The 27,010-nt window shown below is 53.9% G+C and overlaps 12 protein-coding genes across 12 annotated transcripts; 4 read left to right on the plus strand and 8 right to left on the minus strand.

Annotated features, from left to right (window-relative positions):
* Positions 1 to 1,579: 1,579 nt before the first annotated feature.
* Positions 1,580 to 2,290, minus strand: BO70DRAFT_384409 (hydrophobin family protein; the record flags this gene model as incomplete). Its single annotated transcript, XM_025545657.1, has 3 exons — positions 1,828 to 2,290; positions 1,690 to 1,778; positions 1,580 to 1,636 (listed from the first exon to the last, which is right to left on the minus strand). Exons 1-3 carry the CDS (start codon positions 2,144 to 2,146, stop codon positions 1,580 to 1,582), a joined length of 465 nt encoding a protein of 154 aa, XP_025403229.1. The 5' UTR covers positions 2,147 to 2,290.
* Positions 2,291 to 2,371: 81 nt separating this feature from the next.
* On the plus strand, positions 2,372 to 2,755 carry BO70DRAFT_392462 (uncharacterized protein; the record flags this gene model as incomplete). The annotated part of the gene is made up of 1 exon (XM_025546288.1): positions 2,372 to 2,755. The coding sequence occupies one exon, from the start codon at positions 2,372 to 2,374 to the stop codon at positions 2,753 to 2,755; it is 384 nt and encodes a 127-aa protein (XP_025403230.1).
* A 2,641-nt stretch (positions 2,756 to 5,396) lies between these two features.
* BO70DRAFT_376634 (WW domain-containing protein) lies at positions 5,397 to 6,847 on the plus strand (the record flags this gene model as incomplete). Its single annotated transcript, XM_025545143.1, has 3 exons — positions 5,397 to 6,393; positions 6,610 to 6,687; positions 6,732 to 6,847. The coding sequence occupies exons 1-3, from the start codon at positions 5,556 to 5,558 to the stop codon at positions 6,845 to 6,847; spliced, it is 1,032 nt and encodes a 343-aa protein (XP_025403231.1). The 5' UTR covers positions 5,397 to 5,555.
* A 1,151-nt stretch (positions 6,848 to 7,998) lies between these two features.
* Positions 7,999 to 10,600, minus strand: BO70DRAFT_384412 (putative ceramide glucosyltransferase; the record flags this gene model as incomplete). The annotated part of the gene is made up of 3 exons (XM_025545658.1): positions 10,205 to 10,600; positions 8,676 to 10,127; positions 7,999 to 8,281 (listed from the first exon to the last, which is right to left on the minus strand). Exons 1-3 carry the CDS (start codon positions 10,348 to 10,350, stop codon positions 7,999 to 8,001), a joined length of 1,881 nt encoding a protein of 626 aa, XP_025403232.1. The 5' UTR covers positions 10,351 to 10,600.
* A 98-nt stretch (positions 10,601 to 10,698) lies between these two features.
* BO70DRAFT_358245 (H3 histone acetyltransferase RTT109) lies at positions 10,699 to 12,679 on the minus strand. Its single transcript, XM_025542250.1, has one exon. The coding sequence runs from the start codon at positions 12,599 to 12,601 to the stop codon at positions 10,913 to 10,915; it is 1,689 nt and encodes a 562-aa protein (XP_025403233.1). The 5' UTR covers positions 12,602 to 12,679; the 3' UTR covers positions 10,699 to 10,912.
* A 250-nt stretch (positions 12,680 to 12,929) lies between these two features.
* On the minus strand, positions 12,930 to 14,389 carry BO70DRAFT_307038 (uncharacterized protein). The gene is made up of 6 exons (XM_025540058.1): positions 14,109 to 14,389; positions 14,014 to 14,033; positions 13,923 to 13,954; positions 13,805 to 13,866; positions 13,632 to 13,756; positions 12,930 to 13,579 (listed from the first exon to the last, which is right to left on the minus strand). Exons 1-6 carry the CDS (start codon positions 14,265 to 14,267, stop codon positions 13,042 to 13,044), a joined length of 936 nt encoding a protein of 311 aa, XP_025403234.1. The 5' UTR covers positions 14,268 to 14,389; the 3' UTR covers positions 12,930 to 13,041.
* Positions 14,390 to 14,592: 203 nt separating this feature from the next.
* BO70DRAFT_358247 (Hid1 family protein) lies at positions 14,593 to 17,894 on the minus strand. Its single transcript, XM_025542251.1, has 8 exons — positions 17,684 to 17,894; positions 16,990 to 17,605; positions 16,847 to 16,944; positions 16,556 to 16,798; positions 16,150 to 16,503; positions 15,857 to 16,100; positions 15,306 to 15,811; positions 14,593 to 15,255 (listed from the first exon to the last, which is right to left on the minus strand). Exons 1-8 carry the CDS (start codon positions 17,777 to 17,779, stop codon positions 14,743 to 14,745), a joined length of 2,670 nt encoding a protein of 889 aa, XP_025403235.1. The 5' UTR covers positions 17,780 to 17,894; the 3' UTR covers positions 14,593 to 14,742.
* Positions 17,895 to 18,194: 300 nt separating this feature from the next.
* On the minus strand, positions 18,195 to 19,570 carry BO70DRAFT_358248 (NPCC-domain-containing protein). Its single transcript, XM_025542252.1, has 3 exons — positions 19,368 to 19,570; positions 19,030 to 19,291; positions 18,195 to 18,970 (listed from the first exon to the last, which is right to left on the minus strand). Exons 2-3 carry the CDS (start codon positions 19,248 to 19,250, stop codon positions 18,238 to 18,240), a joined length of 954 nt encoding a protein of 317 aa, XP_025403236.1. The 5' UTR covers positions 19,251 to 19,291; positions 19,368 to 19,570; the 3' UTR covers positions 18,195 to 18,237.
* A 149-nt stretch (positions 19,571 to 19,719) lies between these two features.
* Positions 19,720 to 21,873, plus strand: BO70DRAFT_307047 (uncharacterized protein). The gene is made up of 4 exons (XM_025540059.1): positions 19,720 to 20,381; positions 20,432 to 20,820; positions 20,873 to 21,541; positions 21,593 to 21,873. The coding sequence occupies exons 1-4, from the start codon at positions 19,841 to 19,843 to the stop codon at positions 21,686 to 21,688; spliced, it is 1,695 nt and encodes a 564-aa protein (XP_025403237.1). The 5' UTR covers positions 19,720 to 19,840; the 3' UTR covers positions 21,689 to 21,873.
* Positions 21,843 to 23,234, minus strand: BO70DRAFT_425736 (uncharacterized protein). Its single transcript, XM_025547710.1, has 2 exons — positions 22,999 to 23,234; positions 21,843 to 22,928 (listed from the first exon to the last, which is right to left on the minus strand). Exons 1-2 carry the CDS (start codon positions 23,102 to 23,104, stop codon positions 21,943 to 21,945), a joined length of 1,092 nt encoding a protein of 363 aa, XP_025403238.1. The 5' UTR covers positions 23,105 to 23,234; the 3' UTR covers positions 21,843 to 21,942.
* A 108-nt stretch (positions 23,235 to 23,342) lies between these two features.
* BO70DRAFT_384419 (mitochondrial 54S ribosomal protein bL19m) lies at positions 23,343 to 24,400 on the plus strand. Its single transcript, XM_025545659.1, has 3 exons — positions 23,343 to 23,596; positions 23,672 to 24,056; positions 24,134 to 24,400. Exons 1-3 carry the CDS (start codon positions 23,395 to 23,397, stop codon positions 24,240 to 24,242), a joined length of 696 nt encoding a protein of 231 aa, XP_025403239.1. The 5' UTR covers positions 23,343 to 23,394; the 3' UTR covers positions 24,243 to 24,400.
* Positions 24,401 to 24,717: 317 nt separating this feature from the next.
* On the minus strand, positions 24,718 to 26,596 carry BO70DRAFT_425738 (putative MFS allantoate transporter). The gene is made up of 9 exons (XM_025547711.1): positions 26,173 to 26,596; positions 25,975 to 26,088; positions 25,895 to 25,928; positions 25,754 to 25,848; positions 25,651 to 25,698; positions 25,502 to 25,560; positions 25,226 to 25,455; positions 25,082 to 25,170; positions 24,718 to 25,038 (listed from the first exon to the last, which is right to left on the minus strand). The coding sequence occupies exons 1-9, from the start codon at positions 26,398 to 26,400 to the stop codon at positions 24,946 to 24,948; spliced, it is 990 nt and encodes a 329-aa protein (XP_025403240.1). The 5' UTR covers positions 26,401 to 26,596; the 3' UTR covers positions 24,718 to 24,945.
* Between the last annotated feature and the right edge of the window lie 414 nt (positions 26,597 to 27,010).

The raw sequence follows: 27,010 nt of genomic DNA on the forward strand, positions 1-27,010 counted from the left end.
CGGGGTACAGGCACGGGGGTTGTATTTTGTTGGTGTGTTTGGTCTATCTCGGGGGGGTTTCTGGGGGTGTTGAGACGGTGGATTATTGCTTTTTGGGTTTGATTTGATTTGATCTCGCTTGGGTTTGATTGATTGATTTGGCTTGGGTCTGATTGAGTCCGATTGAGTCTGATTGATGGATTGGGTTTTATTTTATTCGCTTCTTTGGGATTTTGTTTGTGTGGGACCGACTTTTGGATTTCTTTCTTTTGTCACTTTTTTTTTCTTTCTTTCTCTGTGCTTTATTGGGGGTAGTTGGATAATTATTGAGTTGGATGGTATCGGTGATGGTGTACGCTAGTATGTGGGAAGGGGAGTGAGATATCGGATGGCTGGAGGGACTCAGCGAGGGATGTATGGAGGGATTAGTGGGATACATACAGATGGACAAACAGACACATCCGCAAAGCGGTATACATAATGATAATGGATGAATTTCTATGAAGTGAAGATAACAATGCCTGCCTGGACTGCAAAAGGCAAAAAATTGTAATTGTAATTAGATTAGGTCCTGGATGGTTGGTTGGCTTGTTGCCGGTTAAGTTAGTTAACTAGTCTGATAGGGATTACTGGTAGTACTGGGTGGGTGGGTGGGTATGGATGAAACAAAGCCCACTCGGGCTAAAAAGATGTCTAGAAAGCTGGATAGGTAGAGGGAGGGGGGCTAACTAAATCTGAGAGTATGAATAAATGAATAAATGAATGAATGAATGACTCAGGACTAATCAATCACCCACATGAGAGAGTGAGTGAGAGATAGGAGAAGGAGTGAGTGAGTGAGTGATTTCGCCATGTGCGGACATGGATGTCTGAGAGGGTGTGAGTGGGGGGTGTAGTAGGTAGTAGGTACGTACATAGGTTTAAGTACTTACTTACTACTTACTCCGTGAGTTCTTACTTTGCATGAATGGCGTAGGTGTATGTGTGTGTGTGTAATGGAGTGGGTTAAAATGCGGTCTACCAGATAGAGGGACTGACAATGATGGAATCAATAGAAGGGGGAAATGTGATTGGGAAAAGAGAAGATATCACCAGTAACTAGGGTGTGGATGGAAGATTGAAATCACAATTGGGAGTACAATGTGACAAAGTTCAAATACGCATTGGTGCTATGATATCTAGCTAGAATGTGCGAGGAGAGAGTATGGAAATTAGAGATATCCATGATGATGAGGTTGAATGTGATTCTGGTTCGGAAGGAACCAGAAATTTGTTATCATTAACATCTACGGTTTTCGAAAATAGAGAGAGATATAGATAATCTAATGCATTAATCTAATATGCTAGACACCGGCACCTTCGCACCGGTTGATGCACACTTTAATAAAAGCACAAGGTTTCGAAAAAGCAAATCAGCACAGTCGTCTTTCTCCGAGGTTCCACACGACACATTAATGGTACATGATCGGTCAAAACAAAACAGGAATCAAGCTAGACATCCCGAAGAAATAAAGCAGACCCTGATTTGATCCCAGCCCCAGTCCGTGCCGTGAGGACGGCGTGACTAATAGCGGCGGCCATAAGCGAACAGAAGAGTCGCTTAGATGATGGAACCGAGGGCAATGCAGGGAAGGCCGACTCCGATAAGGTCGCCATCCTGTTGGATAGGTTAGTTGTGGTTGAGAAGGAAGATTGTGGTGGAAGACTCACGGCGCTGGAGGGAGAGGACTGGCAACAAGCAATGTTTTGCTTGCACTGCTGGTTGACAAAGTCCTGCAGAGCGACAGCAATGATGGGGACTGTTGGGATCGTTAGCTAGATTCCATGGGTATGCAGAAAGATACTCACCCTGCAGAGGCAGCTTGGAGCACTGGTCGAAGAGACCAAGACCCTCAGAGCCAGAGCCGGAGCTGATGAGGTTGCCGAGGGTACCGGCGAGGATACCGCTGTCAACGTTGGTAGAGTCACCAGCATAGGTGGCCTTGTTGCAGCAGGAAAGCTCAGCCTGGTCACCACACTTGGCCTCAGCCTGCTCGACAGTGAGGTCGTCGGGGACGGGGAACTTGACGTCGCTGTTGCCCTTGTTGCCAACTCCGTTACCAACACCGCCGGGGAGGGCAGTGACGGTGGCAGCGATGGCGAGGACAGCGGCGATGGAGAACTTCATTGTGACGGTGGGTTTGGATTTGAACGAGAGATAGAAACTCGGAGTTGCTTTTGAAAGAGCGGTTGGTCTGGAAGAGACTGTGCTAGAGAATGAGAGAGAACGAGAGTGATTGTGATGATGAGAAGAATCGATTGAGAGGCAACTTTCACCCTCCTTATATACATTTGGGTGGAGGCTTCTGACCGACTCGCTAAGACATATCCAGGCATAGGAATCGTGCTGGCAATGGCTGTAGCCAGCCTCTCATTCCCCCTGTGGAATGCACCACGCAAGGATGTCCCTTCTCTCCATGTTTTGCTGTTCGGCCCCTCGCCCACAGGTCCCCACCGGTATGGATCCGCTCTCAGCTTTTGCTGTGATTGCTGGTATCTGCGCTCGCATGCCTTGATCCGACCCTTTGCAGGAGAACTGGGGTGCATTGCAGGCGATGGATGTCTCAGTCTCCTGGCTTTGCAGATTACCCTGGTATCTGCAATGCCAACTCAGACGATTAGGTTGCAGCATGTGCATTTGCAGTTGCAGTTGTACACTGAGTACGCCTTCTGCGGTGCAACAATTGAATCAACATCACCGATCACTGAGAACGCCTTCGGCATCAGCCACGGCTGACTTTTGATAAGGTGTATAGACACCTTGACAAGCACCTGACCAATTGCACACGCTCGTGCCTCTAATCCGCGTCGCTCGTGTGGTATGCGGGTGGCGCGCAGGATTGCTGGAACGTTGGATCCGCGAGTAAGGTTGCAGGGCATATGCAATAGCATGCTTTGGGCTGCAAGGGTTGCTCCCCAGCCCATGTGGGCCAGGGAGATTCTTCCTTTCTGGTAGGCAAGGGGGCCTCACTAGTTGCCATTTAATTTCCGAGTGCAGCACGGGCACTTCCGGCCGCATGCTCCCGGGGTCGCCGCGGGGACGGCTCTGCAGGTTTTGGAGATGGGATGGGGGTCTGGAGGTGCTAGTGAATTCACCTTGCTGGGATCGTTCCAACAGAACTTGGTTCTCTTCACTCAATCCGAAACATCTTACGAGGCCGGCGTCGAGACCGGTGTCGATATGGCCGGATCTTGCTTGGAGTCGTGGTCATTCCAGGCCTGTAGCCATTTCAGCATACCGTGCATGTGAGGATGGATGGAAGCAGAGAAGGAGAGAAGGAGGCACGAGGGATACATCAGGCAGTCATCAGGCAGGACACTTGCCGCCCGACTGCCTTGCTGCCTCGTGGCCTCGTGGCCTTGTGGCCTGAACGGACTGGTCTTGTTGAAATTGTATAGAAGTTTGTATATAGTTAAAGCAGTATTCAAATATATGGTGAGAGCGCGGGTTAGTACAGATGTTGTAGACCCATCAGATATGGCATCGATAAAGTTTGTTCCAGAACAGCTTGCTTCTTGATTTCGAGTCATCATTTCCTAGTGATGGTGGAATATTGAAATAGTAAGCGTGGTGTCAGACAGTGGAAATATATCCGGGCACAGCCTACTACAACTGAAGTACTGACATAGAGCTGGCACGACACCGATCTAACTCCAACCATTATCCAAAAAAGTTCAAGATACAGAGTAGAAGACTTCAAAACGTGATTTAAAAAAAAGACTATCTATCTACTCCAGACTCCTCCAATTTCTGACCAGAACTACTTAATATCCATAGTTGACACCGGTGTCGGTTTACCATATCATATCCAAACCGAGTTCAACCCAAGTTGAACCCCAAGTACATCCGAACACAGCCCAAGCAGTGTTGATTATCTATCCAACTCTTTGGAGTGACATAAAAAGCTCATATCTACAGTCTAAAAGCTATTGGTAAATCTCAAGTATACAAAGTTGTTTCGTCAATGCATATTGACACGATATCAAGAAATAGTATGGTAAGTGTATACCCAAGTCCCCTCATCAGTGTTGCCAATCACTACTACTTCTTACCCTCCTGCATCAGTTACAAGCTAAGAAGTAGCTTATCTCATGCACTCCAGATTCTACCACCTTCAAGCAGCACACATCTGCACTGTCATTCTAGACCATATATTTCATCACAGCTCTAATTTATCATCTATTCCAATGATACATCCCTCCAAGAACACTACTTCCATCATAAAGAGCAAGGTCGCTATGATCTTCTCTAATGAACACTGAAGTGTAGAACAGGCGGAGTGAGAGACCTTGCTATCCTACTAAAGACCATACCTCATCCCATCCCTTGATTCAACCCTAAGGCCCTGCCCTGCCCTGCCCTACTTACCTCCCTCAGGGGGCATGATCGGCACTTTTAAACTGTTTACCTTTGGATGATGAGTCATTTACTCACGAGTAACTGGGACTTTGCTATCCCGAGTTTCAAATCCTGTTACATATTGAAGTCATTAGACTGGGTTGTGGTCTGTGTTCATGAAGGATACTTAGCTTTTCATTTAGTATAAAAAGCTAGAAAGATACCTGTATGGGATTAAGAGTTCTGTGTCTGGTTGGCTAGTTAGTTTTGTTTAGGGTGATGTATATAGCACTAAGGCAGAGTTGAGGGAGGAGTGATTGTTGCCCAGTTAGATTGAGACTATATAAAGAGTCCGAGAACTTCCTTTGCAATAGAATGATGATTATATTGATAGTAATGTTGGAGTCAGTGGTCACATGTTGACGTATAAGGTCATTTCAACTTCATGTTGGGTTCCTGGTTGAGGAATAACTTGGCTTGATTTATTATAGAGGCGGGCGGTTCTTGGCTGGGAGGGGTTAGTTTGAGGTCACATTAGGACACCTTGGTCTTTTTGTATCTTAAAAGCTCCCATGTCAGAGGATATGCAGTAGGTTAGATCATGTGAAGATGAAGCTATTTCACATCAAATAGATGCTCAATATCTTATTCCTGTTAGTGTGGTGTTGATATATATAACTCAGCCTACATTCAGCCACCACTCGTGTCAAAAACCCAAAATACTCCACCTTAATCAACACTAATATTTCAGATCCACTTACCAAGTAACCAAGCTTCAATCCACTCACACCTTCGACCCATTTGGTGTCTATACACCTCAGTACTTCATTCACTCAGCCATACCCCCAAACCAACCAATCACACACACCCATCCCGAAGACCTGTGGCGCCTGTGGCTCAAACATTCACTAACCCAGCCAAGCTAGCTGCAACCCGACTACCCACAACTAACTAACTAGCCCGATCTACCCGCTGAGTCATCCATCACCCATTAGTTAGTTTGGTTCCATCCTGCCTGCGATGCTCATACTCATACCCATACCATCCACACAGCACAGCACAGCGACCATCCAACCTATCTGCTGTATACGTTCATGCCTCCAGAGGACTGCTGAAATCCTCTGCGCCCCCCGAACACACTATCACATCATCATACCACGCCCCCGCAATCCCGGAGCCAGGAATTGCTAATCCCAGGATGTCCGCGAGTCCGAGCCCGCGTCCTCTGACCGACGCCGCGGCGGGATCTGCTCGACCGGCTGAGGAGACGAGAGACGACACAACACATCACGCTGAAGCGGAAGGGAAGGAGTCGGGGATAGACACACGCGACGAAATACCCGAAGAAAGAGAAGAGGGGGAACAAGAAGAAGAAGAAGAAGAAGGAGAAGAGAAAAAAGAAGAAGAAGAAGAAGAAGAAGAAGAAGAAAAGGAAGAGGGCGAAGAGGAAGAGGAGGAAAGAGAGGAATCCACATCAGCGCCGCCGTTACCCGATGAAGTCCCCCCACCGCTCCCCAACGAGGCGCCGCCGCGCGAGGACGACGGCTGGGAACCCGTCTGGGATGCCGGCGCCCAGGCGTACTACTTCTACAACCGGCTGACGGGGGTGTCGCAGTGGGAGAACCCGCGGGTGCCGGTGGAGGCGGATCGCAAGGGTGACATTGACGCGAGAGAAGGAGAGGCCGAGACAGAGGAAGGGGAGGCAGACGAGGCCGATCAGCCCGGGCCAGTGGTGGGTGGCTACAACCCCGCCATTCACGGGGATTACGATCCGACGGCACCGTACGCGCAGCAGTACGAGCAGCAGTACCAGCAGCCGTCTGGGGCCGCAGCGATGGACCCGGGCACGGCGTATCAGGCGGTTGGGGCGTTCAACCGCTTCACGGGCCGGTGGCAGGCGGAGTCGCAGAACCCGGACTATCACAATGATGAGAACAAGTCGCGGCGGCAGATGAACGCGTTTTTCGATGTGGATGCGGCGGCCAATAGCCACGACGGGCGGAGTCTGCGGGCGGAGCGCAGCGCCAAGAAGCTCAGTAAGAAGGAGCTGAAGATGTTCAAGGAGAAGCGGCGTGAAAAGAAAGAGGAGAAGCGGCGGGCTTGGCTGAGGGATTGATGGATCGCTCTTTTCTTTTTTTTTTTTTTCTTTATTTTTTATCCGATTGAGATACCTATTGAGTTCTGTGTACTATGGTTACTGCGGATGCATGGCGTTGTGTAGCTACAACTTGCATGATAGAATGTATATTTAGCTGGTTTACAGCAATTATTGACTGGTCACAGTACAACGTACGGTACATATGATGGTAGTGATGGTACTGGTAGTGGTGGTGAGATCTGGCTGTATACTATGTAGATACTATGTAGATGGCAGGAAACCCCCCGGATTGGGAGATCCACCCGATGTCACCTGACCGGGCATCAAAGTTCTCCATCGTCAAGTCGGATGGCAAAGAGGACCAGCCATTAACGAGTCACGCATATACATAAGGTGAGCTATCTTCCTTCCGCGAGTGTTCTGTTTGTAGTCTTGGGGTTGAAGAGGGGTGTTTGGAGGGGCATCCCACTTTCACATGGGAGGGGCAGAAAAAAAAGAGGGAAAAAAAAAGTTATATGTGACGAGGGCAACTACGGAGTACAGATGAGCAGCTATGTTGATCGCATCGTACTCGGGAGATGGATCCTGTCTTCCAAGCCACTCAGCCCTCTCTTTTGTATCTGATTTGCATGATTCATGATTGTGTGGTTTGATATCATTCATATCAACCTCAAAAATTTTCTCCCCTGCCATCCATCCACTCCCAGCACCCCAAACGCATACATAAAACACCACAGAATCAATCAAGAACCCCCACTAACAAACTCCAGATACCCTCACACGCAAATTGGCAGCCAACTTGTCTCCAACCAAGACAAGCAAACAAGAGACGCACACACACACATATACACCTATTTCACCCACCACCGCCAAAATGTCTTCTATCACCCTCACCCCCGACACGATCGACGACCTGATCTACTCCGCGCGGGTTGGCGATCTGCCCGCCCTGAAGGAAGACCTCGCGACGCTGAGCGCGCAACTGTCTTGCCCGGAGTCCGCCATCATCGCCGCGGCCATCGACTCCGCCCCGGAGGAGGAGGGCGGTAGTGGTTCATGCTTGTTGCATTTCCCTGCTGCGAATGGGAACTTGGGTATGTCTGCCCCGTATTCACCCTTAATTTATTTTTTCTTTCCTATTGCACACGCATATTGCCTATTGTCTATTCCCCATTTTGTTTACGTTCTTGAGAACTATTGTTTTCTGTTTCTTGTGGATGTGCAACGGGGGGGTGGGAGGGGTTGTATTCCCTCCGCATATGATATGATATATGATATCTGGGGATGGAATCGTCCAACCCAACCCCCAGTCCTAGTCCTATTCCAGAAAAAACACCATCCCCTTCCCATCCCTCTTCCCCACCCTCCCTCTACCACCACATTACCCCCCCCCCCTCATCCCCCACAAAAGAACCATAACTAATCAACCCCAGAAATCCTCACCTATCTCCTCACGACCCTCACCTCCACCTCCAACGCCACAGCTCCCCAAATCCTCAACCACCGCAACCATTCCGGCAACACGCCCCTGCACTGGGCAGCCCTAAACACGCACCTCGAGTGCGTGAAAGCGCTCGTCGAGGCGGGCGCGGACGTGAGCATCACCAACGCCGCGGGCCTGGACGCCGTGTTCTTGGCCGAGAGGGCGGATTGGAAGGCTGCTGAGCCGGGGGCGGAAGAGGAGGAGGAGCAGGATGAGGAGGTGGAGGTTGAGATTGGGGAGGGGCAGGCTGGGGCTGACGGTCAGAGTGAGGATGCGGGGACGATGTCGAGGGGAAGGCAGGTGGTGGAGTGGTTGTTGAGCTCGGAGAAGGCGGAGTTGGGGGCTGTGGGGGCTAAGGATAAGGATGGGAACGAGGGGGAGAAGATGGATGTTGATGCGAATTAAAGATTTCCGAGTCTTTACTGGCTGGTCAGATGGGTCTCGCTTCGCTTCGCTCTCTGAGGAGGGCTGTGGCTAGGTCTAGGTTAGGTAAAGCTGCCTAGGTATGGATCTACTAGAGGTGGTCGGGGAGATAGGATGATCTTATGATGGATATTGCATAGAGTGCTAGGTAGATTGAGCATTTACAAAAGTTGGTTCATTGTCCTGTCGTTCTTGTCTTTCTTGATCTCTATCGTACAGCATGATCTATAAGCGTTATTTATGTCCATGATTAGTCCCGACGGGCCTTGTGGTCCGGGGACGAGGCCGAGCTAGCACCCTCCGTAGAGACGGACGAACTGTCCTCGATCTCGCGCACCTTCATGTCCAGACCGACGCGGAACTGCCGATCCCGCCAGGTCACCGTGACTCCGCCGTACACTGCCCACGCCCAGATCGGAAACGCCAGCATCTCCCGGCCCAGCCAGGCGGCGAGCCACGTCCGGAAGGCACGGCGGGTGATGCCTCGGGGGGCCCGGGCGAAGGACGGCGTGTCCTCGTCCAGCTCGACTGTCTTGCCGGAGTGCAGCATGATGTACACGGTCCAGTCGATCAGGATCCAGGTCGCCATGCTAAGGAAGAACACTCCCCAGAAGGCAGTCCATGTGGATAGGGTCTCCGCGACGGCGTATCCTCCTCGATCTCCGAGGTAGTGTGCTAGGGCTGTCGTCACGCCCCACGCCCCGTAACACGAACAGAGGATTGACTCCGTGCCCGGCTCGACGAGCGTCGCCAGCATCACGGTGAACTTGCGCACACGCAGCCACCGCACCCGCCGGGCGACGTATGCCTGCACGCTCATGTTCGCCACCGGCTGGAAGGCCAGATCCCCGAACACCAGCGCGTGTTTGCCCCAGCGCTCACCTAGCTCTTTCTCCTCGCGGATCTGCTTCTTCCACAGCAGGTCCCCGATTAGGTGGTCCTCACAGATGTTGTCAGAGAAAAAGTCGATCCCCGCGTTGCGGCGACGCGCGTCCGGAGACACGGTCAAGTAGTCGAGGTGGGACCGGCGGAACATGTTGGACTTGCCGACGATGCACGGCGCGATCAACACGGTGTTGATGGCGGTGTACATCTTCGCGTGCGAGGACGACAAGAACAGCTCTTCCAGACGACCGCCCCCGGTTGCAAGGACGCCGGCTCCGGGGCCCAGCATCGCGGGGGCGTCGCTCTCAAGGGCGTTGGCATCCCCGTTCGTATAAGACTCCAGTAGCGCCTCTTGTTCCTCCCGCAGGCTAGCGGTCCCCGTCATGTCCACAGCCACCGGTAGGTGATGCACGAATTTGTACTTCTTCCCCGAAGAGCCCGTCCCGCAAAGCCGGTCCACCATGCGTCCGCAGACGCCCTTGCCGACCCACGCATTGCAATCGATGATCCAGATGATATCGCCCTTGGCCTCGCGGTAGGCCCGGCTCATGTTCCGGATCTTTGGGTTGGGACCCAAGTCGTAGGCGGGGAGGTTGTCCGGCTGGAGCAACGGGTCATCATCCTCAACATAGAGCCGGGCGTCGGCGTGCGGGAAGTCGGAGACCAGTTTCTGGAGGGTGGGATACGCGGGGTCCAGTCGGGAGGACACGCAGAAGCAGACGGTCAGCTTGTCGGCCGGGTAGTCCTGACGGAAGGTCGAAGCCAAACACTCGTAGAGGTTGGGTTCGAGGCCCTTGACCGGACGGATGGCGGTGACGTGAGGGGCGTTTGAGGCCGCGGCGGATGAGGATTTCCGGGGTTTCTGGTAGTAGTGTCTCCAGCTGTTTGTCGTCAGTGCCTGTCGGTCTGGCTGAGAATGACCGAACCAGGAAGGGTCCAGAGAGTCGGAGGAACATACAGTTGCGAGTAGCCCAGGACGCACACTACCACCACGGTCGTATACCAGATCAGCCCAACCCAGCCCACCAGGACCGTCCACGGGACGTCGCCATGAATGGCGGGTCCAACCTCCGGGGAATTCGAACGCGACTGAAGCTCTAACATAGGCGGACACGGCGGGGGACGGAGTAAGAGCGAGCAGAGCGATGCAACGAGCAGGACATTCTAGGGAGACGAGACAGGGTCGACCGGTGAGGGAAATTGCGGTCGGGGGCACGATCCGTGGCTTTTGGGATGCGACGGCCACGCAAACCGTCGAGGCGAGCAATCAACAACAATGAAACCAGTCGACGGACTAGTCGCCGCGTGCCAGTCGGATACACCGGATGGTTGGTTGGTCGGGCGCAGCAGTGGGTTCCGGAGAAGGAAGTGGAACAGCTTCAGGTTCGATTCGGAGAGCGTTTCGTGTCCGTATCGGACAGCCGCCGGCGCCTCAGGCAACAAATAGCGTCTACCATTCCAGGAGATTACAGGCCCATGAACCCTCCCCCCAGAATTCATTTCATCCAATTAACGTAAGGAGACCTTATATCCCCTTCCAAAAAAAAAAAGCAAACCCCAATTATCCATCCTATTGTACACGATGTGCCAAACCCATTGATCGCCATGCCCAAGTTCGACTCCGATATGCAACACCGTCGGCTCTAGGAGAATACAGCTGTTATGGTTATGTCTTCTTCTTCTTCTTCTTCCGGATCAAGTTGGCTTGCAGAACATTGACCCCCGACGGCGGTTCCGACCCCGAGGTGGCGGCCGCATCCCCCGGCGATGCATTGATATTCCCGTCGCCCTCGTCGCTGATCGCGCTGCCTGTTGGCTCGACATCGGGGTCGACCTTCTTGCGTTTCCGAACAAGCCCGGTGATCATGGTGTTGACCTCCACGGGCGTCTGGGACGACTCGTCCGAAGTCTTTCTGCCTACCACAAGCTGTCCAACCCAGAGCTGGTCCGCCAGGGAAGCCACCTTCTCGCCCCAGGCTTTGGTACTGGCGATCGAGACGTCTTCATCGTAGAAGTCCTGGTCAATCAGAAAATTGATCGCAGTCTTGTAGTCCGCGTCGCTCAGAACCGCATGTCCGCGACCAGCCTCTGGCCAGAAGAACGCACTTGCACCCGCGGGTTGTGACTTGATACCCTCATTAGGAGCAGAGTCCTCCGTCGGATCATGAGACGGGGACACAGCAGGGGCAGGATCCGTAGGCTTCTCGGATTCAGCAGACGTAGTATCATCGGCCTGCTCCGGGATCTTCACACACTCCCCCGACGTCGTCTGGGCCACGTTGTCTGCCAGACCCTTGCCATCGCTCAGCACCGAGCGTGAGCTGGTCATCTGCACCGAGTTGACCAGGCCCGGGGGATTGATAACCAGCCACAAGAAGCCCACTAGCCGGCCCGCCGAACACTCCTGTCGAAAAGACATCATCTCCCAGAACTGCTCCAAAGACCGCACGCTCCGCCACTGGCCCGTGCTCTCACTCTTGCTATTCCCCTCTTCTGCCTCCCCTCCCTCCTTATCCTTGTCTCTCCGCCCCGGCAGCTCATCATCCAGGTCCACCAGGAAGCGCGTCTTCGGATCGTCCGGAAACCGGGGCACCAGACACCGCGGTGGCGCCGTAGGGTTGTCGCACAGCTGCTGAACGGGGTAGCTGTTCACCCAGCGGGGGCGGTCCGGATCGTCTGCTCGGGCAGTGGGGGGGAAGAAACCCCTGGTCTCGAAGCGGTCACAGCCGGGGACGATAAGGAACGCGGTGGCGGAGCATTTGGCGGACTCGGTCTGGTGGTCGCGCAGGCCCTTCTCGTGCGATCCGGACTCGGGCTCGCAGTCGCGCAGGATGGGGTCGGCGACGCGACACCACCATTTGATCAGGCCGCGGTCATCGAGGACGTGTTTCTCGGGGTTCTCGATGCTACCCGGGAAGAGGTACTGGTTCTGGGCGCGGGCGAAGAGGGAGACGACGAGACGGACGCCCGGGCGCTGGTGGGTTTGGACCAGAAAGGAGAGGAAGGTGTGGGAGACGCGGCGCAGGATGGAGACTTTGGGGGCGTGGGCGAGGCGATGCAGGTGGCCGGTGGAGTCGGCCTTGGAGACGAAGATGGTGGTCAGGTGGGCGGTGCTGTAGACCAGGACTTCAACGCCGTAGATGATGATCTCGGCGCCATCGCGATCGTCGAGGGTGATGGAGGCGCTCAGGAAGTGCGTCTCGCAGAAGGTGGGCTCGGGGGTCTCGTTGGGAGGCGCGGCGAACAGGGCGGCTGTCGGCGAGGGAGTCGACGAGACATGGCGAATCGTGAGCTGGACGCCCGCCGGCAGCGACTCGGCCAGCAGGTCGCCCAGTTCGACATCCGCCTGAGACATCGCGGGCTAGGCTCTGCTGAGGGCTCGTGCGAGGGCTCGTGCGAGGGCGCGCTCGACGCGCTCCGGCATACTCTCTTTCTGTGATGCGATGCGATGCGATTCTGGCGCAGTCCTTCGAGGTTCAGCCTTCGCAGTCCCTCGCAGGGCTTCGCTGACCCCCGGCCCCATCACGTGCCGTCGGCATCCTTTGGCCTCCTTGCAGAACATGAACAATGGAGGGACAACAGGTCACAGTGCGAACAAGTGAAGGTGAAGGTGACGTGCAAGTGTGAAGCATTCAGTACAGATAGAACCTCACTGGACGGTGTTACACAACTCAATGGCGAGTCGGGACTACTGTATGCATTGACCGATCCACACGGCTGGTTGGTATACTACAGATGCCTATGAATGAGATATGAATAACCTCGTCGCTATAACTGAATTACATCTTGCGACCCTTAGAAGTATATCGCCACCGCATCCAGGTCATCCGCATTCAACAGCGTCACGCCCTCCTCCAGCAGCGTCCTCCACACAAAATTACGCTTCCGGATTGGGAAGTACGGCGTCCCCCAGTACCGGGCCCCGATGCCCTTGCTCTTGGCCGTCTGGATCTGCGACCGGAGAGCATCCAGCTGCTTCTCACTCAGCGCGTCGCTGACGAGCCTGCCCACGGCCGCCTCGAAATTCGTCGACGCAATGGGGGAGACGAGGCCCGTGAGATCGGAATACTTCGCATCGCCCAGGGACTCTAGAGGCGCATCGAAGAAGTAGTCCCGGCTGGTCACGGGGGAGACCATGTCGAGCGGCGTGTTACCCGTTCCAATCACCGTGACGGGGCCCTTGGTGATCTTGTTGTCTTTGAGGGTCGTGAGGTAGCCCCGTTCCCGGAGCGGCTCCAACGCATCAATCGCGGCCTGGAAGGTTTCCGGGCCGGAGGTCTTCACATCAATGAAGAAGTACAGCGTTTGGGAAGTGTCCGTGTCGAAGACGCCGCTGGGAATTGTCAGTTGGGGTCAAGTTATAGAGCAATGGGTAGGGAACGTACTTCTTCGTAGGAGACGTCACGAACCGACTCGTCGGGTTCTGACGCTTGAGCACGTCCAATATCGGGTTGACGTAGAGTGTTTCAAACGTCCGCTGCTCCGTCAAGGAGGACTCGTCGTGACCGACCTAATCTGTCAGCACCATCATCACCAAGATGGCCAGATAGTCACTCACATAAAGCGTGCCGTTGTACAGCCACACATCTGCCTCCGTCGAGATGCATCCTTTGGAAATCCCTGGGGTAAGCTTGTCAGTCACAGATCCATATAATAATGGACATAATACACCATACCTGTGTAGAACGGTATATCTCTCCAATAATCACTGCTACGTTGTCAACATCTGACCATGCCTAAAATTCTCGAAACAACAGAGTGACTGACTTATGAGAATGTACCGGGATCTGAGGATCCATTAGCCCCGATCTAAATAAACCATGCAATGAACTTCCATGATGTGGTTAGAAAATGATACTCACCGGCATAATCCCCCTGGTGAAATCGGTCGGATAGCCATATTCATTGCCCCCGTGGGTGTTCTTCAGGACGCTCTGCAGCTCCGACGTCCCCACGGCTTGCGACGGAAGGACGACCAGCGACGCGGATGCCGCAACAAGGAGCGATCGCGCGAGAACCATCGTCGCGGCAACAGGCTTGCAGTCGTTTGCGACTATAACAATAATTAAAAAGATGCTAACCGCTGAATACAAGTGATAGCAACCGAGCAAAGAGACTGAAGACAGTAGGAGCAGTGGTGGAGGGACAGCGATGGATGGAGCTGCAGAACGCCGAGAAACGAAAGGAGCCAATCGCGGCCTCACGTGGTGGCCAGCCCTGATCGGCGTTGAGAGCACCAGCAACACCGTGGATACCCTACAGTACAGTATATCTAGTTCTTTCCCGAATTTACGTTGAAGCACGGATGACACTCTATGGATATGCTAAATAACCTCCGGGTAATCTGCGCATACAAAAACCGCCATCGCGCAAACGCCGCGAGGTATCATGGAAACCATAACGATCATTAGAAAAAAAGCTACTTTACTAAATGACATGAATCATCCCTGGCCGGGCGGGAATTACAGGAACTGAACGGATGGATAGGTGGTCACCTTAAACCTCCCGGATAGACGGTGGCCTGGAGCTGGTCTGCGAGTCCTGCGTGCTACTGCGCCGGAAACTCAGGTTGCCGATGCGCTGGACCAGGTTGCTGCCTACAGCATCGACGGCACCCTTGGGGGCAAGCAGGGTGGGACCTTGAGCTGCGGCCTCCTGGACCTTGAACAGCTTGATCCCAGTTCCGTTCCAAACACCCACAGTACCCGGCGTGGCCCCCGATGCAGACCCCACGACCATCTCGCTCGAGAAGATAAAGCCCCAGAGCAGCGACTCGTACCAGCCCAATGACAGCGCCGACCATTCAAATGAGTGGACGCGAACCGGCGAGGGTTCTGAAACGATGGTCTTGAGCACCGGGTCCTCCAGAAACGAGGGGAGGTTCGTGATAAGGGTGCGGGCCTCAGGGCTAGAGGCCGACTGGAAGGCGGACTCGGGAACGTGAGGTGCTATGGCCGAGATGATCGTAAGGATGGTGTGAAGGGGTAGCTCAGGCAACCAGGATTCAAGCTAACTATCTGTTAGTATACACCGGAAGATGAAGGAATTACGACACTTACCCAAGCCGTGGTCGGCGTGAAACCACTGGAGGATGCAAAGAACGCTGCCGACATGCTACTCTGACTCGTGATGCTATTCTGCCGAGAAAAAGAGGGCTGTCCAGCAGGCATCTTGCCCCGGGCCTTTTCGGACATGCCTCGCAGCTGCAAAGGGACGCTCTCGTCCACGACGGAGGAGATCGAGGGTCGTCGAGAGGTCTGCACGGAAGGCGAGTCCTGCGCCGGTGTGCTCTGTCCCTCTCTTTCGTCGTCCGAGTCATCATCACCGCCAATCGCAAAAGGACTGTTCTCTTCGGGGATGCGGCCCAATGGCGACCGCGTTTCGGAAGAAACACGAGTGTCTTCATCGGACGGCGCAAGAACAGGACTAGAGACAAAGTCACCCCCGGACTTTCTCCTCTCGTTCTGGCGTTCTATCTCTTGTTGTCCACTCTCGAGTGTAAATTCTCGCACTGCTTCAAAACGCTTTCTATACTTCAGAATGGCATACACCAGGAAAGGGTTTTCTGTGTCTCGTTAGTAAAGTCTAGAGGAGTGGGATTGAGACATACGGGTGAATTGGTGCTCCAGGATTGAGTTGATAGACTCAAGAACCGAAGAAAGAAGGACATGGTTCGTCTCGTTAGCCAGGAGAAAGCTCGGGGCGGACATAAACGAGAAGAGTTGCAGCAGCTTGGAGCACGAGCCCGGAGACAGATGTTCGACATGCGGTGCTATGTTGTTGATGATCGCCAGGAGAGCGGGATACACAGCATTCAGCTTTCCCTTGCTCGCAGTGATCAGGGTATGGACAGACTGATTCGCGTCAGCAAGCTTGCAATCTTGTAAATCGTAGGCGACGAACCATGATGAGAAAATCAGCATGCGACCCCCTGAAGCCAGGGATGCGGATACTCTGGGGAAGAGTCTCCTGTGCCTCGAACTTTGTGTTCAGACTCTTGCCGAAATTGGGCTCCACGCTCATCGTCTGCATGATAAAGATGCACATCCTGACTACACCCTGCTTAGCAGGATCGGATTTGTACTCGATGGCATAGAAGATACAGAGGATCATAAAATCATGCGAGCGGTTCGAATCGATAATAAAGGACCTAAACCGTTTGTTGCATTGCAAAGCCTCCCAGAAGAGGACCAGCATTTCAGGTGCCCATTTGACCGATCTCTGACTACCGGGGAGATACGCGTTCGTCGCTTGCATCTATTCACAAAGTCAGCAAGACGTGCTGCTGCTGCTTCCCAGGGAAACCAACCGGCTGGTTTAAGATCCTGGTCATGCCGTCAGTCAGAAATTGGAAATCCTGCGGCCGATGCAATCTTCCAAAGTAGTGCCGATAGTAGTTCTTGGGTGGAGTTCCGCGGCCGTCCTCGGGGACCGGATATAGCAGAAGCACCAGGAGAAGTTGTAAGCAGTAGATGACCAGTATCTGCTTGGGGTCTTTCCAGACGACATGGTCATACGGCACTCTCCAGGAGGCAGGGTTGTATTTGACAGCCTGTAAACTGTGAGCATTCTCCCCACATTATTGATTCTATACACGTACAGTGTTAAGTAGCGAGCAGAGTAGAGTCAGAACCACCTGCTTGTCCGAGCAAGTGGTCATGTAGGAGATTGCCCGGACGCCCTGCACGGGAAGTAGACCTACGCTGTCAGCAAGCGCTCCTTCAGATCAGATACCATACTCACTGGACGGCATGTACATGGCTTTCCCCGTCAGCGTGAGGAATAACCGGAGGACCTCGCAGCGGTTGCTCTCGAGCTCTTTTGTGGAACCCATGGAGGTGTTGCAGCCCACACCACTCTGCCAAATCGAGTACGAGATCTTGCTCTTCGCCGCTGATAGCTGAGGAATGGTGAATCCGGTGTAGAAAAGCAGGTCCAACAGGTTGTCGATCAGCTCCTCGGCCAAGGGTTTCACGTCCTCATAGTCGCTGGTCCGCGGGGCATTCTCTTGTTCATCCGTCTGCGCCTCATCGAACAGTATCTCCGCAGCCACTTGGGTCTCTCTTGTCCGCTTCTTGCGGCGGGCCCAGAAGAACTTCTCCTCCCAGTCCTCCAGGTGCTCCGCCTCGTAAATGAAGGGGAGGATGCGGGTGAGGATGCGGATGCAGTTGAGCGCATCGCGGTCGGGGGCGAGATCTGGGTCGGGGAACGATGGGTGATTTTTCAGGACGGTGAGGCGAGAGGTGACAGAGAGAAGAAGCGTTTCGAAGTTCGATAAAGCATGATCGCGGGTGCGTCGTATATCGGCGGGGGTGAACAGGCTGAAGACATCCTCGGTGGACTCTGGGAGCTCCCAGAACTACAGGATAATCAGCACACAGACCTCATCGCGACAACAAAAAGGAGGGGCGAAAGGGAAGGGGGGAAAGGAACGGACTCTGGCCCAGTAGGGATCATCCGCAGGAATGTCCTTCTCCTCTGACAGACGGAAGATGCCCTGCTTGAAGACAAGCTTGGACTCCGAAGCTCCCATCGTGAAGCCTCAGCGAAGATCACGAAATCCGGCGCTGATTGACCTCGGCGCTGAGTGACCTCATGCAGAAGGTGCTACAGGAGCGGTAGGAACGGGGAAAGTGAGTCGGGAGCGAGGGGATCCCGAGGCGAGTTGCTCGGGACGTAAGCCCAGTAGTCCGTGGCCGCGTGTGGGTGAACTTGTGGCATGTTGGCGTTTCTCGGGGTCAATGCCTTGGAAAGCGGGTACCCAGGCACTAGGCCCGCGGAGACCCGGAGATCGCCTGGGGAACCTACACTAGACAACTCTCTACTTCCTGATATCCCACCTTATGCTCAAATCTTCCCGAAGTAAATAAAGTGATAATAAAACTAAAATACACCCGCTCATCGGTACATGCGGTTTCTAAAGGACTTCCCAAAGCACCCCGCTAAAATCACAAGTTTACATCAATCGTCTCCGCTCTGCCCCGTCCGGTCTCAGAGACTACCGTTGCTGGCGGATAGACGCCGGCTCCTCTCGTACAACCACTTGTTACTCAAGCCCAGGCTCACGCGCTTGCCTCCGACCGGCGAGGGAGTCGCGGGCGCAACGCTGGACATGGTGGATAGGGTGGACATGGTGGTCTCCCGGAAAGTGGAGGTTGAATCTCTGAAAGAGGAAGTCGAATCCCTGAACGAGGAGGTGGAATCTCTGAACGAAGAAGTTGAGTCCCTGAACGATGAAGTCGAATCCTTGAAGGTGGAAGTCGAATCCTTGAATGGCGAGAAAGAAGAGCTGCGACCAAGCGAGGACGACCCAAAGCTCGGTCTCTGTCCGGTTTCTCTCCCCGCGCTCACTAGCTTCTGTAATAGCGGGCTGGGCGACGGCGAAAAGGAGGCGCCCGATGACAGCCTGCGACCCGAAGCGCCGGCACTCGCGGAAAACGGAGAGCCGGATTTGCTCGCGGGGCTCGCCGTACGGGACGCAGAAAGTCGATACCTCGGCGGGGTGACGTATGTCGTGCCCGGGGTGAACGAGTGGCTGGAGGAGGGATCGAGCCCAAGCAGCGAGCGTTGTGTGGGGGTCAGAGGGATATCGGCGAAAGTGTCCTTCGGTCCAAAAAGCGGGTACAATGCAACAAGGACGTTGACGGCAAAGATGAGACGCAGAACAAGCAGCGACATATCAGGATATGTAGGAAGCTGGCTGATATTCTGAAGCCAAAGCGAACTGTAGCACCGGGCCAGTTAGGAGGGCCGAACCGCACTGCATCCACTGGTCGCACTCACTATGACTTGAAGGTATTTCCAAACGCCCAGGTCGCAAACAGAGCCACGATGTTCCACACCAGTCTCTTGACATTGCGATCGCCGAATGTGCCAGCATTCTGTCGACGGACCACCTCATTCAGATGCGGATGGCGCCACTTTCCAGGCGTCTGGGATCCATCGGGGGTCGGTGCGGGCGCCGATGCAACTCTGGGAGTGGATGGAGGGGCTGGAGACGCCATTGACGTGGCTCAAGAGAAAACAACGCTGGGAAAAGAGAGGACTATTCTAAGTGAGTCCAGGAGCTCGTCGCCAGGGGGAGGAGGGGGGGGGGGGGGTCAAGAGGGGTGATCACTTACCTTCTAAGAAAGGGAAATTGCTGGGGGGACTTACCTGGAGGAGCTGCAAACGAGACACACGAGGGCTACCACATCGGGGAGCTGCTTGCTGAGGATGAAATACCAGGGGGATCCGACGGGATCCTAGGAGGTGTAGGAGCAGCAGGCAGAATCGTGCGGAGGGGGAAGGGTGAGGGTCGGAGCAGCGACGGACTCGACTTGATTGTTTTGATGAACAGTGCGCGGGCAGGTTCGCAGGTTCATTGGCAACCGCAGGCGCCACTGCCGCCAAGTTTTGCTAGCAGCCTGACTAAGTAAGCGCCTCCCCACATCGGCCTTCATCGCCCAGTCTCGCTCACGTCACTCGGTCTCACTTGGTCTCACTCGCTTCACTCTGCCTCTTTTCCCTTTCCCTTCCCTTTCTCTTCACCCACAAGCCATTCGATCTCCGGGCTCTTCATGTCGCACTGCTCCTGAGAGATACACACCTCAAAATGGACCCAAACACGTCCATCGTGGCCAAGCTGGATGCCTTCGCGGCAGAGCTTCTGGCCGACTGGAATGTATACAGCACGTTGATTGTCTGCGGCATTGCTGCCTTCGTCGTGTTCTCCTTTGTTACCTCCAAGGACACCGATATCCATCCGTTCCTTCTCGCACGTCAGTCAACTGCATTCCCCGTCCGACAGCCCGGTGAATCCGCCCCATACCGAAGCCTCGAGACCCCACACGGTTTCCCTCTCCGGTCCGGCCTCAACGTCAAGGACCCTGGAGCTCCGAGATGGACCAGCGGCAGAAAGGGTGACTTGCGCGATATTTGGAAAGCTGCGGTGCGCGGTTCCATGGAAGAAGATGGCAAGGTCTCTGGCAAACAGGGCAAGATCTATACAGTTCTTGGAAGGAAAGCCATCGAGCATTCGTTGGACCAGGTGACCCAGGATTTCAATGTCATTGGCACTCGCCTGCAGTCTGCCAAGGTGAACACGGTCGCGATCTGTTTGACAGACTCGGTGGAGCTTCTGGCTGCTATCTTCGGTTCGGGATCTCTTACCTTGACTGGTTTCTATTCTGCTGACGATCTCTAGCTGGTGCTTTCTACGGAATCAAGACGATCATGATCCCCCACAACCTTGAAGCAGAGGCTTTGTCGACTCTTCTCCAGAAGTCAGGCGCGGAAGCTCTGATTGGCGAGGCTGGTGCTCTTGACCTGTCTCTCGTGGCCAAGAGTAACGAGCAGCTCTCCCAGGTCATCTGGGTCGCGAAGCTCGGAAGTAGACACATGGACTGGAACGATGTCCCCGAGGACGTCAAGGGCACTTTGGAAGTCGGTGTTTGGCATGAGCTGGTGGAGGAGAAGAAGGACCTGGCTGGACTCGAAGTTCCCAGCTGGGACCCAAGCTCTCCCGCGTCTTCTATCACCACTGTCTGGCCGTCGAAGTCGTCTGCAGGCGAGTTCGTCGAGTATCAATCAGAGGTAAGCGCTTTACCATTGACTTCAATTGTCCTATATGCTAACAGTAGAGCAGAATATCGTGTCAGGAATTGCCGGCCTCTTGTACTCTCTGCCTCGTCCTCAGCGGTACAGCCCCAGTGACGTCGTGCTTTCGATTGACTCTCTGTCACGGTCGTATCCGCTATGCCAAATCATGGCTGCCTTGTTCTCCAACGCTTCCGTTGCGGTCAACTCCGTGGCCGGAGAAAATGTCGACTTCGCCCTCGCCACTGTGGGTGTGTCCCCGACTGTCATTATCGCTTCTTCTCGCACAATGTCCGAATACCACAGCCAGTTCATGCAGCCACACTCTGGCCCCGTATCGAAATTTGCTCGCTGGGTTCAAGTGCGCAGCCTGGATGGTGGATACATGCCATCACACGGCTTGCTGAATCAGGTGGCCAATGCCGGGCCCACCTCAGAACTCTCTCTGGACAAGCTTCGTCTGCTGTGCATTTCTCACCGGGTTGACGCAGACCCTGACGTCCAGCTGGACTCGGAGCAACTGGCAGACCTGCGCATCCTCACTGGGGCCCGTATCGTGTATGCCTTGACTGGCCCCGGTGTTGCCGGCGCGGTCTCCCAGACCAACGTCTTCGATTACCGACGCTTTCCGGGCCCGAACCACTTCGGTGCGCCTTTGAGCAGTGTGGAGGTGGTTCTGAAGGGCGTGCCTGATGGTGCCGAACACGAAGAGGGAGAGGTAAGTTGTAATTATGCATACGTATCAATCCTGTTCGCTAACGCTTTCTAGATTGCGGTGTCTGGCCCCTCTGTCATCTGTGGGAAGACCACTCTGGCTGGGCGAATCCGCATCCGCAATGATAACACTTTTGAGCTGCGTCATTAGATTCATTTGCACCATGAGCGTTTGAGCGTTTCGGGCTTTCGTATCTACCTTTTTCTGCTGATATCTTCTGTCGATGTTCCCAGGAGCTCATTTGATTGCCCATCCCATCACAGCCATTGGACGTAGCAAGCTTAGTATTTTATCAGTTCAACATGAAAAGAAATGGCATCTATTTTCAAATACAGACACTGCTCAGACAATTCAAAGTGGTAATGTACAGTTCATAAGCAACTTTAGAAAATCAAACGCCGACTTCAACTCTGCTCCTCCAGCAAAATCCGAGCCTGCTGGAGGCCCAGCGAGGGGTTTGCTTGGACGTCCGCCGGCGCCAGCTTCGCCTGATTCGCAACCAGCGTCGCCAACTTGTCAGAATGGGACTTCAAGCTCAAAGAGACGGTCCGGTCCGAAGAAACGCCCTTCACCTGCAGAGCCAGCTTCATTCCGGTCAGGATGGGAACGTTCTCCTGCAGCATACGATCGATGGCGACCCAGTCCTTCTCCTCGCGGTCAAAGTTCCCCAGCTTCCAGCAAGCCAGCAGACGCTGGGCGTAGACGCGGACTTCACCCTTCAGGTCCTTGCCCTCAAACTCGCTCAACGCCCGCGCAGCCGCCAGCTCCAGCAGCGTACCGATCACAAACGGCCTCCGCTTGGGATCCCTCGTGATGTCGTGCTCCACATGGTCCGGCGACTCCATCATTTCGGTGAACTGGCGCGCGAAACTCAACGCCTTGGACGCCTCCACGCCCTGGAACCCAGCACGCTGGGCCTTGCGATGCAGCTCGAAGAAAATGCGCTGCACCAGGTCGACATCGTTGAGCCGCATCCCCGTTATCTTGGCCCGGCGGGCACAGCCGAGCAGCACGCCCAGCGCATCGGCCTCGCCGGCCTTCCGCACAATCCACTCCATCCGCGAGGGCTTGACGATCCGGTTCGACATCTTCAGGCCCGACAGTAGCGGGGACAGGTTCCGCCAGTCGTTGTAGGTCTTCATGTGCGCGATGGCCTCGAAGGCTTCGTTCTTGGTGGGGAGCGTGTGCGGGTTCATCGGACGGAGCGTGACCTCTTCGTCGCCGACGCTGGCGGTCACGGGCTCCTGGGCGAGCTTTTCGGCGTATTTCTGGCGGAACATCAGGCGGCGTTGGCGGACGCCGACGCCAAAGGGGACGAAGAGCTCTTCGCGGAGCCGATCGAGGGCTTCCTCTACTTCGATGGTGTCGGCGGTGCGGAAGTGAGGGAGTGCTGTAGGGCGTGTTAGTCCATAACCTGCTCTGCTCGTCTTATCCAATCCTGATCTCCAGGCAGTACGTACCCCGTCCGGAGGCACTGCGCTGCTGGGTGAAGCTGCCCACAGATTGACGCAGCGTGGTGGTGGCATTGTGGCTGCGGAAGAGCCTGCCCACGGCGTTCTGGGCCATGGTGGTCAGGAATGGAGGAGGGGTATATATGTTCGGCAGAGTTGAGTAGTAAAATAAGACAGTCGATGCTGCCAGCCTCCTCGAGACAATCACAATCGACAGGGAGCAAAGAGGGCAAGCTGCTTTGGATGCTGATGGGCGGCGGCAGAAAACGAATCTGGCGGAGAGCCCAAACAGGCAACTCGCGGCTTGGCGGAAATTCTGCCGGTCCGAATTTATCGCCAACTCCGAATCTCCTCGTCACTCGCCGTCCTCCCCCCCAAACGACATCTTCGCCAGGACCTCCAGCCATGGCCTCTCCCTCTCCGATCCTGCGGCAGCTGGGCTGCTTCCGGTCACTCCTGAAGCCCCAGCCCCAGTCCCTGCTGCAGACGGGTCTCAACCGCCGCGCCCTCAGCACCGTCTATTCCGCGAAGCCCACGCCGAAGCCTATTCCCGAGAACCTGCCAGAGCAGTTCATTCGCCAATTACCGTTGCACCTGCGCCCGAAGGGTATGTCTTTTTTTTTTTTTTTTTGAGTCTGTATCTCCGACGATCAATTCTGACGGTGGATATTTGTGTATACAGACCCCAAGGCGCGCCGGCCCATCCCTCCCCCGCCTCCCTCGGCGTTCAACAAGTGCAAAGACCCCGTCGGCGCGGTGGCCGACGCCCAACTAGCGGTGCTGGATCCCACCGGCGAGCGTCGCGCGCTGTTCGACTACCGTCGGAGTCAGCGCAGTGTCAAGCCCGGCGACATCGTGCGGGTGACGTTTAAGAACGGCGACCCGTTCAACGGAGTCTGTCTGAGCATTCGTCTGCGCGGTCTGGATACCTCGTTCCTACTGCGCAACCAGCTGACGAAAGTCGGCGTCGAGATGGCGGTGAAGGTGTACAGTCCGAATGTGGAGAGCGTGGAGATTGTCCAGAGAGCCGCGTCGCGGAAGAGGAGAGCTCGGTTGTTCTACATGAGGTGCGTATATATCACGACACAACTATCAAGACAAGAACGGAATTGGCTAATGTGTATCTGTTTTTTACCTGCTCCAGAAACCCCAAGCACGACATGGGAACCGTCGAGAACATCGTCACGAACTACATCCGGCAGAAGAGAATGCTTTCCGGGAAGAAGCGCGCCCCGGTCAAGGCGAAGAAATAGACTCCTGCGGGCATCGACTTGGGTTTGGCGAATGTATTATTACTAGCACGTGTATATTGAATTTATTGGGGTTAATGTCTTCCATTGACGCAACGTTTGGGGATGTTATCAGATGCTGTCCGAACAGTATCAGGACTCTTAAATCGTCTATAATTCACAGAAGATGATGTTTTGGTTCATCGAAGAGCAAACACACGCTGAAGATCAACTTAACCTCACCCAACATCTATCCCGCCATCTTTGCCACCTTCTATCTCAAGTCTACACACCGTCAAACTCCCAGACTTTAGCTCCCTAGTAACCAACTCTCCTCTCAAACCCCCAATTTAAATTGAATACGGCGGGCCCAACTTATTATTTCCATCTACATCTGTGCTTGGGATGAATGCTTACGTGGGGTCTATATACGTTCCAGGGTCGGTTTAGGTTTGGGATGTAGATAGTAGAGCAGATTGGGGGCTGATAGGTGGATCAGGTGGTAGTAGTGCATATGGGATCAATTCTGAAGGACGGAGCCCGGATACACGACTAGGGTAGTATTTGGATTTGTTGCCAGGCTATTGGGATGGTTCAGTGCTAATGACCAAGTTAGTACTCCGTAGCAATTCCTGATTGAGTTGACGGGCTAGATTAAGATGGCATGATGAAGGGGATTAGTTGCAAAATACTGTTATGTGCAGTGATATGTTTGGGAGGAGAAAGATCAGGACGAACATGTGCAATGCCAGTTCTCAAAGCGGTCGTTGAGGCATACGCAAATAAGAATGGAGAGCGCAACGATAACTCCGTAGGGGATCTATTCAGTCAGCGATATTCGTCTACTGGGATTCAGCACGCACCTGCATAAGTGTGATTACTAGGGTTGAGAAGCCAAAGCCTTTTATGATCAGGGTTCCAAAGCTGGGGATTCCTCCGTTTGGAATGTTGCCTGTTTTCAAATGTAGTGTCAGCTTAACTCTGGCTGGACAATGCAGGTAGATTACAGACTAAGCCCAGGAAGAAGAAGAAGAAGAAGAAATAGAGCTTATAATCCATGAATGCCTCCGCAATCTGATGCGGCTTGATATGCTGCTTATTCTCGATGCCGGTCTGGTTCTCTCTAACTCTTTCGACAGCAATTCGACGCTCCCTTTGGCTGAGAAAAGGTGCCGTAACCGGGGAGTCGGGCAGAAAAATGAACATGACAATACCCCATGTAGCGCATAGACAGCCGCTAACAGCCATTAGTGTATACAGGATATAAAGACAAAGGTCCCTACATGACAATGAATTCGTATTCACGAGGGAAGTGCTCCTCGGATCTGTCCAATCCCATAACCTAGGAGGCCACCAAGTGCAATGCCTAGGCCATTGGCAGTGTACCACAGACCGATGCGTACGGGCCGCTCACGCCTTGTGTACCACATACTGGTGATGAGCGTAAAAGCAGGGTCTGAACAAGCTTCTGCGGCACCCCCTAGGGCTCGCATAGCAGCAAGAGTGGCGAAATTATGACACGCTGCCTGAATTACGAGGAACACTCCCCTTATAGATTCAGTAATGTTATAGGTTTTCGGTAGAGCCTCACAAACCACATGAAGCTTCATTTCCGCTCGCAGATACTTGCCTGAAGATGATTAGTCTATAACTCAGACACGAGGATCATGACATACCGATAGGCAAGCGTTGAAGAAGAAAGTTGGTGGGCTATCCCATTAGCCAAGCGAAGAGCTCTTAAGCATCTTAAACTTACAAAAGCCCAAGCGAGAAATCCGAAATAAAATACACTTGACAGCCAGCTATATTGTGTACCATGCAGATGAATGTCGTCTTCTATACCGAAGATAGCCGCATAGCCAAGTGTAGTCTATGCCCGCAGTCAGCTATGAGGAACATCTAACGAAAGCTAGGTATAGCATTCCTTGTCAATATAGAAAGATGCATAACAAACGGCGAGATAGGGCAAGGTCATTAGGTCAATCTTCCAGAGCAGCTTTCTGGCTCCTTCCGGGTCGACTTCTTTGTGGGGAAAAAGAGCCATGGCAGTATCGCCATCGGCTGGCTGCTTGCCATCCCATTCCAACCCAACTGGAGTGTTCTCATTGTGAATGTATGCAGAGAGGTCAGCTATGTTTTCCTGATGCATGGAGTTGGTTTTGGATTGGTATATTCCCATCATTCTGATGAAGTTAGGGATGATGAATGGACGCAACTAGATATTAACCTTCATATGTCAAGTGACTACCAGGCTTGACAGCTCCAAATCCAGGATGCGGAAGTCTATCAATAATAGCAGTCCATTCGGCACCTTTCCTCAGGCTATCATTTAACCCGGCGGGCATCTGTCATGTTCAGCCTGGTGGCTAGTGGCGTGTTGACTATCAGTCATTGGTGGCCCAAACCAGGACTGATATCTGGACAACTTCATTGCACGACACAAGATCACATCGCAGGTCTCGGAGAAATGCCGATCGAGGGGAGGATGTTTCATGATCTGCTTTGAGCGTGGTAGGCGGAAGGACTGGGGTGTCTTCAAGCAGCAACTCGAACAAAGAGGCGCCGAAGTGGAGCGGGAGCGGGCCTGGGGACCCCGCGTGGGGGTGCAGTCCGGGGTAGGCCCTAGGGTAGGCCCTAGTGAAGGGCCTCGACCATCGTCCTTCCACTTATTCTTGAGGGCGAATAGGCTTACAGTGATAGCCCTTTCTGTCACTGACTATCCATTCATCAATAATAAGGTATTCCCTTCAATCATATCATCGAGTACATTATCCTTAAAGTAGAGCGAGCAT

This window comes from Aspergillus heteromorphus, assembly GCF_003184545.1.
Source record: "Aspergillus heteromorphus CBS 117.55 chromosome Unknown BO70scaffold_2, whole genome shotgun sequence".
Taxonomy (NCBI): Eukaryota; Fungi; Ascomycota; class Eurotiomycetes; order Eurotiales; family Aspergillaceae; genus Aspergillus; species Aspergillus heteromorphus.

What these genes read in the sequence shown, in the direction of transcription:
- BO70DRAFT_358245 (XM_025542250.1), bottom strand. Translation starts at nt 12,601, where the DNA reads ATGTCTCAGGCGGATGTCGAACTGGGCGACCTGCTGGCCGAGTCGCTG.
- BO70DRAFT_307038 (XM_025540058.1), bottom strand. Translation starts at nt 14,267, where the DNA reads ATGGTTCTCGCGCGATCGCTCCTTGTTGCGGCATCCGCGTCGCTGGTC. An exon ending in ATCCCGGTACATTCTCATAA is followed by an intron (nt 13,955 to 14,013) that starts GTCAGTCACTCT and finishes ACAACGTAGCAG; the next exon opens with TGATTATTGGAGAGATATAC. An exon ending in TGTACAACGGCACGCTTTAT is followed by an intron (nt 13,757 to 13,804) that starts GTGAGTGACTAT and finishes CTGACAGATTAG; the next exon opens with GTCGGTCACGACGAGTCCTC.
- BO70DRAFT_358247 (XM_025542251.1), bottom strand. Translation starts at nt 17,779, where the DNA reads ATGGGAGCTTCGGAGTCCAAGCTTGTCTTCAAGCAGGGCATCTTCCGT. An exon ending in ATGATCCCTACTGGGCCAGA is followed by an intron (nt 17,606 to 17,683) that starts GTCCGTTCCTTT and finishes ATTATCCTGTAG; the next exon opens with TTCTGGGAGCTCCCAGAGTC. An exon ending in TCTGCTCGCTACTTAACACT is followed by an intron (nt 16,799 to 16,846) that starts GTACGTGTATAG and finishes CACAGTTTACAG; the next exon opens with GCTGTCAAATACAACCCTGC.
- BO70DRAFT_358248 (XM_025542252.1), bottom strand. Translation starts at nt 19,250, where the DNA reads ATGGCGTCTCCAGCCCCTCCATCCACTCCCAGAGTTGCATCGGCGCCC. An exon ending in GGAAATACCTTCAAGTCATA is followed by an intron (nt 18,971 to 19,029) that starts GTGAGTGCGACC and finishes CCGGTGCTACAG; the next exon opens with TTCGCTTTGGCTTCAGAATA.
- BO70DRAFT_307047 (XM_025540059.1), top strand. Translation starts at nt 19,841, where the DNA reads ATGGACCCAAACACGTCCATCGTGGCCAAGCTGGATGCCTTCGCGGCA. An exon ending in GCTTCTGGCTGCTATCTTCG is followed by an intron (nt 20,382 to 20,431) that starts GTTCGGGATCTC and finishes GACGATCTCTAG; the next exon opens with CTGGTGCTTTCTACGGAATC. An exon ending in CCGAACACGAAGAGGGAGAG is followed by an intron (nt 21,542 to 21,592) that starts GTAAGTTGTAAT and finishes AACGCTTTCTAG; the next exon opens with ATTGCGGTGTCTGGCCCCTC.
- BO70DRAFT_425736 (XM_025547710.1), bottom strand. Translation starts at nt 23,104, where the DNA reads ATGGCCCAGAACGCCGTGGGCAGGCTCTTCCGCAGCCACAATGCCACC. An exon ending in GCGCAGTGCCTCCGGACGGG is followed by an intron (nt 22,929 to 22,998) that starts GTACGTACTGCC and finishes CACGCCCTACAG; the next exon opens with CACTCCCTCACTTCCGCACC.
- BO70DRAFT_384419 (XM_025545659.1), top strand. Translation starts at nt 23,395, where the DNA reads ATGGCCTCTCCCTCTCCGATCCTGCGGCAGCTGGGCTGCTTCCGGTCA. An exon ending in GTTGCACCTGCGCCCGAAGG is followed by an intron (nt 23,597 to 23,671) that starts GTATGTCTTTTT and finishes TTGTGTATACAG; the next exon opens with ACCCCAAGGCGCGCCGGCCC. An exon ending in GCTCGGTTGTTCTACATGAG is followed by an intron (nt 24,057 to 24,133) that starts GTGCGTATATAT and finishes TACCTGCTCCAG; the next exon opens with AAACCCCAAGCACGACATGG.
- BO70DRAFT_425738 (XM_025547711.1), bottom strand. Translation starts at nt 26,400, where the DNA reads ATGATGGGAATATACCAATCCAAAACCAACTCCATGCATCAGGAAAAC. An exon ending in GATTTCTCGCTTGGGCTTTT is followed by an intron (nt 25,929 to 25,974) that starts GTAAGTTTAAGA and finishes CTAATGGGATAG; the next exon opens with CCCACCAACTTTCTTCTTCA. An exon ending in CTTCTTCCTGGGCTTAGTCT is followed by an intron (nt 25,171 to 25,225) that starts GTAATCTACCTG and finishes ATTTGAAAACAG; the next exon opens with GCAACATTCCAAACGGAGGA.